At 45.2% G+C, this 16,189-nt stretch overlaps 2 protein-coding genes across 6 annotated transcripts in view; one reads left to right on the top strand and one right to left on the bottom strand.

Moving 5' to 3' along the window:
* Positions 1–5,308, bottom strand: part of ZBTB17 (zinc finger and BTB domain containing 17) — a 37,208-nt gene extending 31,900 nt beyond the window's left edge. For 4 of the 5 annotated variants that reach the window (XM_011993965.1, XM_011993966.1, XM_011993967.1 and 1 more), the window contains exons 1-2: positions 5,159–5,308; positions 2,228–2,314 (exon numbers count right to left, since the gene is read on the bottom strand). Coding sequence is in view for 1 of the 5 variants with exons in the window: in XM_011993964.1 (XP_011849354.1) it covers positions 5,159–5,165 (7 nt within the window). In the remaining 4 variants the exon portion in view is untranslated. The remainder of the gene's footprint in view (positions 1–2,227; positions 2,315–5,158) is intronic. The other variant, XM_011993964.1, reaches the window with a different exon arrangement.
* Positions 5,164–16,189, top strand: part of LOC105549434 — a 23,614-nt gene continuing 12,588 nt past the window's right edge. Inside the window, exon 1 of the mRNA XM_011993983.1 lies at positions 5,164–5,326. Coding sequence (XP_011849373.1) covers positions 5,164–5,326 — 163 coding nt within the window. The remainder of the gene's footprint in view (positions 5,327–16,189) is intronic.

The raw sequence follows: 16,189 nt of genomic DNA, 5'->3' as shown, positions 1-16,189 counted from the left end.
TTTTTTTTTTTTTGAGACGGGGTCTCGCTCTGTCGCCCAGACTGAAGCGCAGTGGCACGATCTTGGCTCACTGCAACCTCCACTTCGCAGGTTCAAGTGATTCTCCTGCCTCAGCCTCCCGAGTAGCTGGGATTACAGGCGCCTGTTTTTTGTATTTTTAGTGGAGACGGGGTTTCACCATGTTAGTCAGGATGGTCTCGATCTCCTGACCTCCTGATCCAACCGCCTTGGTCTCCCAAAGTGCTGGGATTACAGGCGTGAGCCACCGCGCTCAGCCAGGAGAGCCTTTTCCATAACCAAATACAGACAATACTTACTAAATCTCCTGAGCATATTCAGGCAGTCAAGTCTGCACTGTGATAGCAACCTAGAGAAGGAGAATGCTTTCTACTGAAAAGCATGTGGCCCTTTGTGACTCTGTTGTTCCATTTTTAATGTCTAATGATTCATGAGAGGAACAAAAAGAAGTCGAAGTAGTTATGTATCATGTGGACCAGAGGGATGCAAGAGAAGTTCATGTGGGGCTGGCCTCACCTCCTGAGAAATCAGTGTTCACAACTTCCTTGTAATAGTATGAACCTTTGGCACCATTACTGCACCAAGAAGCCAACAGATCAAAATTTGTTTGCTAAAATATATGTACAAATTCTGAAATTCCCTATTCTCTGTGTATGAAAAAAAAAAATCAAACACTAAGACACATGTTTTGGGTAGGTGGGTGGGTGGGGGAAACCTTCTGTCTGTCTCTCTCTCTCTCTATATATATATATATACACACACACATATATCTCTCTCTCTATATATATACTATATATAAAAAATATATATTTTGCCAACAGAAAAAAAAAAAAACGAAAAGGTTGGGGAGCGCTGCACTATGCAGCAAACCCTGTGAATTACCTGCCTGACCTCACGTAATTCTCCAAACAATTCTGTGAGGTAGATGTTGTCATCCCTATTTTACAGATGAGGAAACTGAGGCTCAGCGATGAAACCGAGTAAAAGGGCTTGCTGTCTGATGTGTCAGAAGACAATCTTGTGATTAGGAAAATTAGTAGTCATTAGTTTTTTGTTTTTTGTTTTTTTAACTCTTTGGGACACAGTTTCAGAAGGAACTGACTGTCAGGACACAGAGCCACTCAACGGGAGGGCAGATTCACACCTGACTCCAGAGACCTAGCTGCCTCTATCTGTCCAAGGGGAATTTTACAGTGATCAGTCCAAAATGTGCCGTTCACAACATCTTCACTCCCTCAAGGAAAGCCTTCCAGCGCCAGTGCAACCTCCCTTTGTGTGCAACACCCTCTACCAGCCCTCCAAAGCATTTCCTGCATTGCATTGTGAGGATACACGTGGCTGGGAGCACCTGCTCCCGGGATTCAGTCTTACTCATGCCAGCATGCCTAGCACCCAGCACAATGCCTGACACATGTTGGGCACAGAAACAATGAATGGGATAAACAAGCCTGGCCTCCCCGGGCCCAAGCCCTGTAAACCTACCCAAAGCCAGAGTAGCCTGCCTTGGGGACTCAGTGCACCTCCCCTCAGGCGGGGATCACACCCCAAGACAGTAATCCAGACAGACTGAAGACACAGAAGGTTCTCTCAGCCAGCTTTTTCTCCAGCACTGAAACAGTCACAATCTGTTCTTTAGCTGTGCACCAGATGCAGGAACTGGCTTATGTCTGGGAACCATGTTGTACAAAAATGCCTCCTTAAACATTAGAACCTTAAAAGGAATGAGTGTGTGCTCGCTGCTCTGTTTCCCTTTTTGCCCTAAGGAGATCACACATGATGGCAGGAGTTACAGCAGCCAGCTTGGACCATGAGATGGAAGCCTAAGTTTGAGTAAGAAAAGTCACATTATCAATGGAATCCTGCTCCCAGATGATCTCACAGAACACAGCAAGCTGCTCTACCAGCTCTGGACTGCGTACTTCCAGAATGTTAAGGAGCAAGGAATAAACTTCTGTTTCCGCCACTGTAGATTTCACCTAACTAAAGATGTGAGCATTGCCCGCTGATCATCCACTCTGGCCTCTCTCTGTAGGTAAAACAGTAATAGTAATATCAACAATTTCCCAACCAAACTGTAACTGGAATTTTGTCATTACTGTATAATTTTAAAGAAAAGGCTATCAGGAAAGAATCATTTGAATCATGTTGAACCTAGAGAAGAAGGACAAACTGATCTGATTTGTTTCATCCTTGAGTATTACAGACATACCTCAGATTTCCAGATAGCCCAGGCTACTCTTTTCTGACAGTTTGCCTGTGTAAACTCCAGCTTGGCTCCCCTCCTCCGGCTCATTACCTGAATCAATGACATACAAGTGGAAAATCTGATGAGAACCTAAAGGGTACCTGCTCCCTCAGAGCTGCCCTTTCATGCATCCATCAAACATAGACAAATACAGAGTGCTGAGCACAGAGCCTGGCCCAGGGAAGTGCTGAATAAATAGCCTGGTCTGTGCCAGACAACATGCTGACACTGGGACACAAAGATGCACAGACTCAGCCTCAGGCCCTGCTCTCAAGATCTGCTGCTCAGTGAGAGACAGGACACAATGTTGAGAAGCAAAAAACGATGAGGTTTGTACCCAAGCATTATTGCAGCATTGGCACTGCTCTGGGATATCCTGGACACTTTGTTTCTCATTGCATACTCTATCCTAGGCGAGCTCATCCCCTCCCATGACTTCAGTGACCTTTGATGGTGACAACTGTTAGATCACCGCTGAACAGGTGCACCTGAATGCTTTACAGGCATTCAACTCCAACATGTTCAAAACTAAACATATCTGCCCTCCCCCAAATCTGCTCCCCGTACTGCTCCCTATCACACGGAGCAGCATCCAACACCCATCAGTCAAAAACTGGGGTGATCCTGACTCCTTCCTGCCCCTAACTCTCATCAAACTAATCACCAAATTTTGTCAATTCTATCTCTAAAACCATCTCTCCTCACTCTCTGCCTCTAACTCACACCTTTATTTCTCACTTGGATTATTCTAGCAGGCTCTTAATTAGCCTACAGGCCCACTCCCTTTGATACATTCTTCACTTAACCAGAGTGAGCTTCCTAATCCACAAATCTGATTCGTGGCCAGGTGTGGTTGCACATGCCTATAATCCCGGTACTTTGGGAGGCTGAGGCGTGAGGATCATTTGAGGCCAAGAGTTCGAGACCAGTCTGGGCAACACAGTGAGAACCCATCTCTACTAAAAATTTAAAAAATCAGCCAGGTGTTGTGGTGCACGCCTGTAGTCCCAGCTAGTTGGGAGGCTGAGGCAGGAGGATCGCTTGAGTTTAGGTCGAGGCTGCAGTGAACTATGATTACGCCGCCACTGCACTCCAGCCTGGGTGACAGAGCAAGTCTTAGTCTCAAAAAACAAACAAACAAACAATCTGATTCTTTTATTTCAGGCTGGAAATAAAAGAATCCTCCCACCTCAGCTTTCCGAGAAGCTGGGACCACCAGAGGTGTGCTCCACCATGCCCAGCTTTTTTTTTTTTCTTTTTTTTCTTTTTTTTTTTAAAATAAGGATGGGGTCTTGCCATGTTGCCCAGGCTTATCTCAAACTCCTGGGCTCAAGTGATCATCCCACATTGGCCTCCCAAAGTGCCAGAATTACAGAGTAAGCCACCACACCTGGCCACAGATCTGATTCTTAATGGCTCCCCATTAACCTAAAATGTAAAGTCCTTAACTAGGTTTACAACGTCCCCTAAGACCAGACCACGGCTTGCTGCTGCTTTTTTTTTTTTTTTTTTTGAGACGGAATCTCGCTCTGTCGCCCAGGCTGGAGTACAATGGCGCCATCTGGGCTCACTGCAACCTCCGCCTCCCGAGTTCAAGCGATTCTCATACCTCAGCTTCCCCAGTAGCTGGGACTACAGGCGCTCGCAAGCACGACCGGCTAATTTTTGTATTTTTAGTAGAGACGGGGGTTTCACCATATTGGCCAGGGTGGTCTCGAACTCCTGACCTCAAGTGATCTGCCCGCCTGGGTCTCCCAAAGTGCTGAGATTACAAGCGTGAGCCACTGCGCCCGGCCCAGTCTGCTTCTTTATTGAGCCTGATCTCTCTCTCGCCTCTCTCTCTGCAAAGATGAGTTTTCTCGAAAACTACACCCTCAACTGAGAATACTCGTTTTTCTGCCTCACTCCCCTGAGCTTCCCTTAGATCTTAGTTTTCTGGCGGACAGAAGCCTCCCGGGAGTCCCCCTTGGCTGAGTGATGTGTCTCTGTGCTCCAGAGGAAGGAGGGCTTTCTGCCCTCGCAGCAGTATCAGAATTGCTGATTTACCTGTATGTCTCCCACATGGGTCTCTGAGCTCTGGGTGACGATGGGGATACAATTAATAACAGCAACAAACACACAGCATTTACTTTGTGCCCATAAGTGTTCTAGGAACCTCATTTCCCCTTTATTACAATCTTAGGAGGCAGATTTTATTACCATCTCTGCTTAAAGGCTGAGTAAACCCAGGCAGAGAGAAAAAGCCAAAAGTGCTTAAGGTCACAGCAGGGAGTGGGGATTCAAACCCCGCTGCTGGGCTCCACGGTTCACACTCCTAACCGCTACTCCAGGATCGAGCCCGCCCGCATCACTCGCTCTAGCTTCAGCATCTATCAGGTGCTGAACCACCGTCCGTAGGACGAATGAATGAATGAAATGATTTTATACAGGGACAGCGTCGGCCTCCTCTCTTGTCAGCTCCTCCTAGGCCCGGGCAGCCCCGCTCCCTCCCGCCCCGGCCGCCCGACGGGAGCTGCCCCGGCACTGCGCTCCCTCGCGGCCGCAGAACGCCCACCCTCTACAGCGCGCGGGGTCAAGGGGCGGTGACAGCCGGGCGGCGGGGGCGGAGATGCTACCAGCTGGGGTGTCATCCAGCCCGGGAGGTGACACGCGCCCCTTCGCCCGGGCGGTCGCTCTGGCCGCCCACTCCCCGCCAGCACGCCCGGCGACGCCCCCCGCCTCGCCACCCCACAATCTCCCGCCCGGCGGTGTCCCCTCAGCCCCGGTTCGGATCCCATTCCACTTCCCTCCCCTCCCCCACACAACCGTCACCGGCGTCCCACCGCGCCCCATCCTCTGCCGCCTCCACCCCGGCTCCCGGGACTTCCCCGGCCCCGGGCGATTGTTGACCCTCACCTGCCATGTCCCGGACCCCACCGCAGAGGAAGGTGCATCACGGCCGCGAGAAGGCCGGGGACAGCACTACAGAGCAGACAAAGGGCGCCGCCATGTTAGAGTCGGGCGGAACCGACCTCGCAGGCTTCCCGGCAGCAACTTCCGGCGCATGCGCAGCGTCCTCGCTAGGCGAGCGCCCACAGACAGACGCATGCGCCTAGCTATCCAAAAGTTCCACCTTACAGTACTTGTGCGCTGAGACTTGTCCTCATTGTACCCCTGCGTTGGTTTCTCTTCCAAATGTAACAGTAACATCATGTGTTCAGGTCTTACTGTGTGCGAGGCACTGTGTTAAGCGCTTTACGTGCATTATCTCTTTAAATCCTCTCACCAATTATAAGATAGTATTATTCTCCTAATTTTAAAAAAGGGGAAACAGACTCAAAAAGTGTAAATGAATTGTCCAGGGTCACATACTCTTGTAAGTGGTGGACCGGAGATGTGAATCTACTTGCGGCTTCAAAGCTGCAGATCCCAATTGTGTTTTTCTACCTTCTAAGCCGAACATTATCCCCTTCCCTGATTATCTTGGACGTGAATAAAGGTGTCTGAAAACAAAAGTGTCTGCAGATTTGCACGGCCCCTCTGTGGCCCCTCTTCTACCTTTTTGGTAGCTCTAGGCCACTGGCTTCTCCACTTTCTCACAGTCTGAGGGCTTTCTTCTTTGTTTACTTCTAGGCCTGATTATTTTCCATAATCTATAATTTTAACAATACTCTTGCCACTACTGTAAGCTCTTTGCTCCCTTGTCTTTTTGTCACATGGATTTGGTAAGAATACCAACGCTGTGTGAATCCAACTGCACCTTTTCTCTTTGTTTGCTCCCAAACAGCCAAGCACAGCTGAAGAAAGTAGGCAGTGGCGAGACTGTTCCCTAGAGATTCATGTCCACTAGCCTTCAGTGGGACTGCAACATATGCCAATCTGGCAACTCACTCCTGTCTTCACAATGGCTAGAGAAACAAAAAAGCCGAGCAGTTGACCCCTTCTTGTCTTTTTTTTTTTTTCCTTTTTGAGACGGAGTCTCGTTCTTTCGCCCAGGCTGGAGTGCAGTGGCGTGATCTCGGCTCACTGCAAGCTCCGCCTCCCAGGTTCACGCCATTCTCCTGCCTCAGCCTCTGGAGTAGCTGGGACTACAGGCGCCCGCTACCACGCCCGGCTGATTTTTTGTATTTTTAGTAGAGACGGGGTTTCACGGTGTTAGCCAGGATGGTCTCGATCTTCTGACTTCGTGATCTGCCTGCCTCGGCCTCCCAAGGTACTGGGATTACAGGCACGAGCCAGCACGCCCGGCCGTCTTTCTTTTCTTTTCTTTTTCTTTTTAGATGGGGAATCGCTATGCCGCCCAGGCTGGACTGAAACCCCTAGGTCTAAGCATCCCATTTCAGCCTCCCCAGTAGCTGAGACTACAGGCATGTGCACCCACAACTGGCTAACTTCACCCATTCTTTTTAATCATATTTTTAATTTTTATTTCAGTAGTTTTTGGGGAACAGGTGGTGTTTGGTTGGGTGGATAAGTTCTTTAGTCGTGGTTTCTGTGAATTTGGGGGACCCATCATCCAAACAGTGTACATTGTACCCAAGGTGTAGTCCTTTATCCCTCACCCCTCCCACCATTCCCCCTGAGTTCCCAATGTCCATTGTATCATTCTTATGCCTTTGCATCCTCATAGCTTAGTTCCCACTTAAAAGTAAGAACATACGATATTTGGTTTTCCATTCCTGAGTTACTTCATTTTGAATAATGGTCTCTAGCTGCATCCAGGTTGCTGCAAATGCCATTATTTCATTCCTTTTTATGGCTGAGTATTATTCCATGTTATATATATACCACATTTTCTTTATCCACTCATGCACTGATGGGCGTTTGAGCTGGTTCTATATTTTTGCAATTATGAACGGTGCTGCTACAAACGTGTGTGGAAGTGTCTTTTTCATATAATGACTTATTTTCTTCTGGGTAGATACCCGCTAGTGGGATTGCTGGAGCTAATGGCAGATTTACTTTTAGTTCTTTAAGGAATCTCCATACTGTTTTCCATAGTGATTGTACTAGTTTACATTCCCACCAGCAGTGTAAAAGTGTTCCCTTTTCACCACATCCATGTCCACATCTATTATTTTTTTATTTTTGATTATGGCCATTCATGAAGGAGTAGGTATCGCTTTATGGTTTTGATTTGTATTTCCCTGATAATTAGTGATATTGAGCATTTTTTCACATGTTTGTTGGCCATTGTGTATCTTCTTTTAAGAATTGTCGGGCAGGGCACGGTGGCTCACGCCTGTAATCCCAGCACTTTGGGAGGTCAAGGAGGGCAGATCACCTGAGGTCAGGAGTTCGAGACCAGCCTGGTCAACATGGCGAAACTCCGTCTCTACTAAAAAATACGAAAAAACAAAAGCCAGCATCGTGGCGGGCACCTGCAGTCCCAGCTACTCAGGAGGCTGAGGCAGGGAGAATTGCTTGAGCCCAAGGTTGCAGTGAGCCGAGATTGTACCACTGCACACTAGCCTGGGCGACAGTGCGAGACTCCATCTCAAAAAAAAAAAAAAAAAGAATTGTCTATTCATGTCCTTAGCATGTGACTTTTTGATAGGATTATTTGCTTTTTTCTTGCTGATTTTTTTGAGTTCCTTGTAGATTCTGGGTATTAGTTCTTTGTTGGATGCATAGTTTGTGGAAATTTTCTCCCACTCTGTGGATTGTCTGTTTACTCTGCTGATTATTTATTTTGCTGTGCAGAACCTTTTTAGTTTAATTAGGTCCCATTTATTTATTTTCATTTTTGTTGCATTTGCTTTTGGGTTTTTAGTCATAAAGTCTTTGCCTAAGCCAATGTCCATAAGAGTTTTTCCAATGTTGTCTTCTAGAATTTATATGGTTTCAGGTCTTAGATTTCAGTCTTTGATCTATCTTGAGTTGATTTTTGTGTAAGGTGAGAGATGAGGATCCAGTTTAATTCTTCTACATGTGGCTTGCCAATTATCCCAGTACCATTTATTGAATAGGGTGTCCTTTCCCCACTTTACGTTTTTGTTTGCTTTGTTGAAGATCCATTGGATGTAAGTATTTGGCTTTATTTCTAGGTTTTGTATTCTGTTCCATTGGTCTATGTACCTACTTTATTCCAGTACCATGCTGTTTTGGTGACTATAACCTTGTAGTATACTTTGAAGTTGGGTAATGTGATGCTTCCAGATTTGTTCTTTTTGCTTAGTCTTGCTTTGGCTATGCAGGCCCCTTTTTGGTTCCATACTTCCCCACTTCTTAAAAAAAATTTTTTTTTAAATCCTAGTAAGAAAACATGAGATCTGTCCTCTTAAGAATTTGTTCTTTCTCTTCAACTTTTATTGTAAGTTCAAGGGTACATGTGCAGGATGTGCAGGATGTGCAGGTTTGTTACATAGGTGGTAATATATGACCCATGTTTACTTTAGGTTGAATAATGTTTGGACTTAGCATTTAAATATATTACAGGCCAGGTGTGGTGGATCATGCCTGTAATCCCAGCACTTTGGGATGCCAATGCAGGAGGATCACTTGAGACTAGGAATTGGAGACAAGCCTGGGCAACATAGTGAGACTCCCCCCAATCTCTACTAAAAGTAAAAGCTTAGCTGGGCATGATAATGCATGCCTGTAATCCCAGCTACTTGGGAGGCTGAGAGGAGGATCACTTCAGCCCAGGAGTTCGAGGCAGCAGTGAGCTATGATTGTGCCACTGCATTCCAGCCTGGGTGACAAACCAAAACCCTGTCTCTAAAAAAATTTTTAATAAATGTATTATAATTACGCCCTATATGTCAAAGGTCTTTTTCAGAGCACAAAAGCATTCAAGTGCACAGCCTCTGTAAACTGGCCAGAACCAGTCAATGAGTGGTGGTCTTCTTAGCTGAAGAAAGTTACTGAAATCAACTTCTTTGTCCCAACCTGTAGTTATGGCTGGTGGAACAGGGGTTCCAGTCAGCGTCTGTGAGCTGAATGAGTCATAGTTGTTTTAATACTGTTTATCTTGAGGCAAGTACTCACTTAGCTGCGACAGAAAACGAAAAACCTTGTGGCAATTGAACATAGTTTATTCTTTAAGGTAGGGGTGCATGGCTTAACCCTTGCCTAGCACAGCCTTGGGTCCTGTCTATAATTTGGGATTTTATTGCCACAGTCTGTTCTGTCAGTCTTATTGTCTCTATTTTAACTTTAATGCTCATCAGTTGTTATGTCTAAAACACAAATAGAGCCAGGTGTGGTGGCTCACACCTGTAATCCCAGCACTTTGGGAGGCTGAGGCAGATGGATCACTTGAGGTCAGGAGTTCGAGACCAGCCTGGCCAACATGGTGAAACCTGTCTCTACTAAAAATACAAAAATTAGCTGGGCATGGTGGCGTGCACATGTAATCCCAGCTACTTGAGAGGCTGAGGCAGGAGAATCTCTTGAACCCGGGAGGCGAAGGTTGCGGTGAGCCAAGATTGCGGCACTGTACTTCAGCCTGGGGGATAGAGCAAGACTGTCTCAAAAAATAAATAAATAAATAAGTAACACTAATAGGTATATCAAGGTGTGTTGTATTAATCCATTTTCACGCTGCTAATAAAGACATACCCAAGACCATGTAATCTGTAAAGGAAAGAGGTTTAGTTGACTCACAATTCAGCATGACTGGGGAGGCCTCAGGCAACTTCTAATCATGGTGGAAGGGGAAGCAAACACATCCTTCTTCACAAGGCAGTAGCAAGAAGGAGAATTAGCAAAAGGAGGAAAAGCCTTTTTCTTCTATAAAACCATCAGAAAGGCCGGGTGTGGTGGCTCATGCCTGTAATCCCAGAAGTTTGGGAGGCCAAAGCGGGTGGATCACTTGAGGTCAGGAGTTCCAGGCCAACATATTGAAACTCCATCTCTGCTAAAAATAGCGGGTCTCCATCTAAAACAAAAACAAAAGCAAAACAAAACATCGGATGTCCTCAGAACTCACTCTCACTCACTATCCTGAGAACAGCAGCATGAGGATAATCACCCCCATGATTCAATTACCTCCCACTGGGTCCCTCCCACAACACGTGGGGTTTATAGAAACTACAATTCAAGATGAGATTTGGGTGGGGATACAGCCAAACCACATCACGTGTCTAACGTCCCACCCTGTTGTAGCTGGGAACTCAGTCTCTAAGGTTTTTCTGGGGTCCCCTTAGCCAAAAGGAGGTCCGTTCAGTCAGTGGGGGACTTAGGATTTTATTTTTAGTTTACAGTGGAATCATGCTGGATTTGTCCTTCTGTGACTGGCTTATTTCACATAGCACAATGCCCTTAAGGTTTATCACTGTTGTCAAGTGTTGCAGAATTTCTTTTTTAAAGGCTGAATAATATTCTATTTTAGGTATATGCCATATTTTGTTTAACCATTCGTCTGTCGGTGGACCCTCGGTTGGGTTGCTTCCACATTTTGGCTATTGTGAATAAATGCTACAATCAACAGTGGAGCACGAATATCTCTTCCAGTTCCTGATTTCAATTCTTTTAGATAAAGACCCATAAGTGGGATTTCTGGATCCTGTGGTGGTTCTATTTTTATTTTTATTTTTTTTTGAGGAATCACCATATACCGTTCTTCACAGTGGCTGCACCATTTTGTGTTCCCACCAACAGTACACAAAGGTTCCAATTTTTCGACATCCTTACCAACACTTGTATTTCACCTCTTCTTTTACAGGGAGAATAATAGCAAATCTGTTAGGAACCTTCTTGTCTTCCCAATATTAAGCATACAAATCTATCCCTGGGTCTATCTGTGTTAGATGTGATCTACCAGGACTCAGCATCCATTCTTTCCAGAATCTAAAAAGCTAAAAAATTGTATTTCCACTGGGCGTGGTGGTTCACATCTATAATCCCAGCACTTTGGGAGGCCAAGGCAGGTGGATCATCTGAGGTTGGGAGTTTGAGATCAGCCTGACCAACATGGAGAAACACTGTCTTTACTAAAAATACAAAATTAGCCAAGTGTGGTGGTGCATGCCTGTAATCCTAGCTTCTCAGGAGGCTGAGGAAGGAGAATCGCTTGAACCCGGAAGGCGGAAGTTGCAGTGAGCCAAGATTGCATCATTGCACTCCAGCCTGGGTAACAAGAGTGAAACTCCGTCTCAAAAAAAAAAAAAAAAAATGTATTTCCCAGACTCAGTTGCAATTAGAATCCCAGATATGGATGGGTTCTGCCAGTTAGTGGGATTTGGAAGGAGGAAGTGAGGCTGTAGCCATAGTCCTGCTGCTTTTGGCTGATATCTGCTGGCAAGCAAGGTCATGGCTGTTTATAATTGCACCACAGAGCTTCAAATAAGAAAAGATTTGGGGTTTAAATTATTGGTTCAAGGCAGGGTCAGATAACCTGGTGTCATTCCTGACTACTGCAATAGATGTATCATCTCTTATAGCCACAGGGCTCATGTAGCCAAGAATTGAAGAGAGCTGATCCCATGGGTTGCTGATTTGTAATATAATTGTTATGTATGCTGTATTCGCAGCCTGACCAGGTGCATGGAACAGGAAAAAGTGGCTCTCAGGAACTGAAATAGGGATGTTTGGGTGGATGCTGATGATTTTGTGTTCCCTGACTACCCATATCCAAAGTCCAGTGAGATTCCTTTGCTGATAGAAGCAGCCCCTCCTTCCATCAGACCAGGCTGATTCTGCTTTCTCTGGGAAGTATGTAATGACCTCACCCAGAGAAGTTATTTTGCAAGAGGATTCTAATTCTCGTGACCACTCCACTGCCCATTGTTCGTTTCCAGATCTATAATGAAAGTCAGATTCCAGGATGCTCCAGGAGACAGGCACACAGTCTGACCAAGGAGGATATAGCTTCCACAACAAAATAAAACAATCAAACAAACAAGTCTTAGCTAATTGAGTGAGCTGAAGCCTAGGGAATATGGGTGCTAGGTCAGAGAGGAAAGAAGGTAACATTTGGCTGAATTTGTCAATATAATATATTACAGAGATTTGGGGTTTTAAAATTCCAGCTGGAAATGGTTCTAACAGGTCAACTGGTTGATTAAAATCTGGATCAACAATGGCCTTTATAAAACAAAGTTGAGTTGAGACGCCAGAAACTGCTTAGAATATTACAGAAGAAGGAATCCAAGAATTTTCACTTGATGACTGAGACAGGACAGGAGTTAAGCATACATGTGTTGATTGAGTGAGTGAATGATTACAACTTGCCTGGTTTCTCATTAGGTGCCATTGATTCAGTTATATAACTAACCAGGTCCCTCAGCCCCAAGCTTCTCCCCTCCAATATTCTTGCCCCACCCCACCCTCAGTCAGCCGCCAAAGTGACGCACAGCACCCCTCACCATCTCCAGAGTCTCCAGCCTAAACCTCATCCACTTTCTACTCTAATGCCCTGCCAAAGCGCAGTTACTATTCACATGTGGGAAACTCTGCATTTTCCCTATAAGGATAACTTTTTAAGCAGTTGGTCACCCTGTAGACATAAACTTGAAGAAGTGTAGATAAACCTTGCAGACATAAACTTGAAGAGCTGTATATAGATGAATAGTTGTTTATACAATTTACCAACTTGATTGCACAAATCTTAAAAATCGCAAACTATGTAACACAGCCTCGTATTAATTTATAAATATTGCTTTTCTTCCTGTTTACTTGTTGTGAAATGGTTTTCTTAACTCTTCCCAGAAATCCTTGGCATATACTTTTTAGTTCCCGTCCATTTTTGAAAATGTTATAAATTACACAAAAGTGAAAGTAATAAGACATTTTCTGTATTTCCATCATCCAGATTCAATAGTTAAGTTTTGCTACATATTCTTAATATATTCTTCCTTTCTTTTTTTTTTTTTTTTTTTTTGAGATGGAGTCTCACTCTGTTGCTCAGGCTGGAGTGCCGTGGTGTGATCTCGGCTCACTGTAATCTCCACCTCCCAGGGTCAAGTGATTCTCCTGCCTCAGCCCCCTGAGTACGTGGGACCTCAGGCATCTGCCACCACACCTGGTTAATTTTTGTATTTTTAGTAGAGATGGGATTTTGCCATGTTGGCCAGGCTGGTCTCGAACTCTTGACCTCAGGTGATCTGCCCGCTTCAGCCTTCCAAAGTGCTGGGATTACAGGCGTGAGCCACTGTGCTCAGCCTGAAGAAGTATTTCAAAGCAAATCCCAGATCATGTCATTGCGGCGTGCATGAAGATGATATTTCAGTGTGCATCTGTAAAAAAAATTCCACAATGCCCTGATCATGCCTAACAACATTCAGAATTATTCTTTGGAATAATTTAATATTCAGTCATAATCAAGTTTTGCTAATTGTCTCCAAGTATCTTTTTATGATTGCTTTGTCCAAATCAGGATCCATACAAAGTCCTCCCACCAGAGTCACAATTGTGTGGTGGTGTTTTAAAAATTGTCTTTTGAGTCACTTTTATTCCAAAGTCTTTCCTTTCCTTGTTTTTTGTTTGTTCCCTCTTGTTGCCTTGAACCAAAAATAGAGCCAGTTGTCCCATAGCATTCCCACATTCTGGAATTCTCTGTTTGCTTCCTTATACTGTCATTTAACTAGCTTCTCTGTCTCCCTCTTTCCTGTAAATAAGCCCTCAAGGTCTCAGTAGATTCAGGTCTAACGTTTTATTATTTATTTGAGACAGAGTGTCACTCTGTTACCCAGGCTGGAGTGCAGTGGTATAATCTTCTCTCACTGCAACCTCTGCCTCCCAGGTGCAAGTGATTCTCATGCCCCAGCCTCCCGAGTAGCTGGATTACAGGCACGCGCCACCACGCCCAACTTATTTTTGTATTTTTAGTAGAGGTGGCGCTTCACCATGTTGGCCAGACTAATCTTGAACTTCTGACCTCAAGTGATCCACTTGCCTTGGCCTCCCAAAGTGCTGGGGTTATGGGCATGAACCACCACACCCAGGCCTGGGTCTAATTTTTAAAAATTTATTATTGTTATTATTATGTTTTAGAGGCAGGATCTCATTCTGTCACCCAGGCTGGAGTGTGGTGATGTGATCATGGCTCACTGCAGCCTCAAACTCGTGGGCTCAAGCAGTCCTCCTGCCTCAGGCTCCCATGTAGTTGGAACTACAGGTATGCACCACCGTGCCTGGCTAACTTTTTAATTGTTTTTTTTATAGGGACGGTGTCTTTCTGTGTTGCCCAGGCTGAGCATGAACTCCTGGGCTCAAGCAGTCCTTGAACTTTGGTCTCCCAAAGTGCTGGGATTCCAGGCATGAGCCATGAGGCCCGGCCCAGATTCAACTTTTTTTGGGAGGAGCATTTCACAGGTTTTGCTGAGTGCTTCTGGGAAGTCACACCATGGGCCCCCTTGGTGGGGGTGCGTGGCAGCAATTAGACTTCGCCTTTGGGAATTTCCCCATCAACCTTCCAAGCAATGGGTTTTTCTTTTGAAGATCTCTGAGTCATTGATTTCATTAGGGGTTGTAATATAATGCATTTCTATCATTCTTTCCACATCTATGAGCTGGAATTCTTCTGTAAACAGGAATTCCCCGCATCAACCAGGGTAACGCAGTTACCTGAAAATATGGTTCATTGAGGAAAGGCAGGATAGAGCTTATTTCCTTTCTTAAAATACAACAACTTTATTGAGATATAATTCACATACATACAATTCATCCTTGTAGAGTGTACAGATCAGTGGTTTTTGGTATATTCACAAGGGTGTGCAACCATCACCACTAATTTCAGAACAGTGTCATTATCCCCAGAGGAAGCTTCATGCTCATTAACAGACACTTCCCATTCCTTCCTCCCCTCCCAGCTCCTGACAACCACTAATCTGCTTTATCTCTATGGATTTGCCTATTCTGCGCACTTCATATGAATGGAATCATACAGCAGGTGGTCCTCTGTGACTCTCCTCCCCTTCCCTCCTCTCCCCTCGCTTCCCTTCCCTTCCTTTCTCTTTTGAGACAGGGTCTCACTCTGTCACCCAGGCAGGAGTGCCACTGGCATTATCTCAGCTCACTGCCACCTCTGCCCCCTGGGTTCAAGCAATTCTTGTGCTTCAGCCTCCTGAGTAGCTGAGATTACAGGCGCCCACCACCATAGCCCAGCTAACATTTTTATTTTTAGTAGAGACAGGGTTTCTCCGTGTTGGTCAGGCTGGTCTGGAATTCCTGACCTCAGGTGATCCACCAGCCTAGGTCTCCCAAAGTGCTGGGATTACAGGCGTGAAACACTGTGCCCAGCCAGGAAATACGTTTTTACATATATGAGTTTATCTATTACTTCGTTCACTTTGCCAGATAAATCATACTATACATTCTGATGTGCACCCTGCTTTTTGTAGTTCATAAAGTATCAAGCAATCTTTCCATATTAGTAAATAGAAATCTACATCATTCCTTTTAATAGCTGAATAGAATATTAGCTTATAACTATCACAATTTAATAAATTCCCTACTGATAAACACTTTAGTTGTTTTCTTTTTTGCTATTAACAATATTGCAATAAGCATTAATATATACAGGCACCTGCCACTACACCAGGATAATTTTTCTGTTTTTAGTAGAGACAGGGATTTGCCATGTTGGCCAGGCTGGTCTCAAACTCCTGACCTCAAGTGATCCACCCACCTTGGCCTCCCAAAGTTCTGGGATTACAGGTGTGAGCCACCGCACCCTGCCACCCATATACCCTGATGGAAGACAAGTGAATTCAAATCCCAGGAGACATGCGAGTATCCACTACAAGAACTAACTTTCTTTTGAAGTCATTTACTTAATCTTAAAAACCCAGGCCGAGCACAGTGGCTCACCCATATAGTCCCAGCACTTTGGGAGGCTGAGGCGGGTGGATCACTTGAGGTCAGGAGTTCGAGACCAGCCTGGCCAACATGGTAAAATCCCGTCTGTATTAAAAATACAATAATTAGCCAGGTGTGGTGGTGCACGCCTGTAATCCCAGGTACTCGGGAGGCTGAGGCAGGAGAATCACTTGAACCCAGGAG

The sequence above is a fragment of the Mandrillus leucophaeus genome, unplaced genomic scaffold (assembly GCF_000951045.1).
Source record: "Mandrillus leucophaeus isolate KB7577 unplaced genomic scaffold, Mleu.le_1.0 Scaffold439, whole genome shotgun sequence".
Classification (NCBI taxonomy): domain Eukaryota; kingdom Metazoa; phylum Chordata; class Mammalia; order Primates; family Cercopithecidae; genus Mandrillus; species Mandrillus leucophaeus.
The sequence above is the reverse complement of the archived record's forward strand: the minus strand, read 5'-3'. Positions and strand labels throughout refer to the sequence as shown.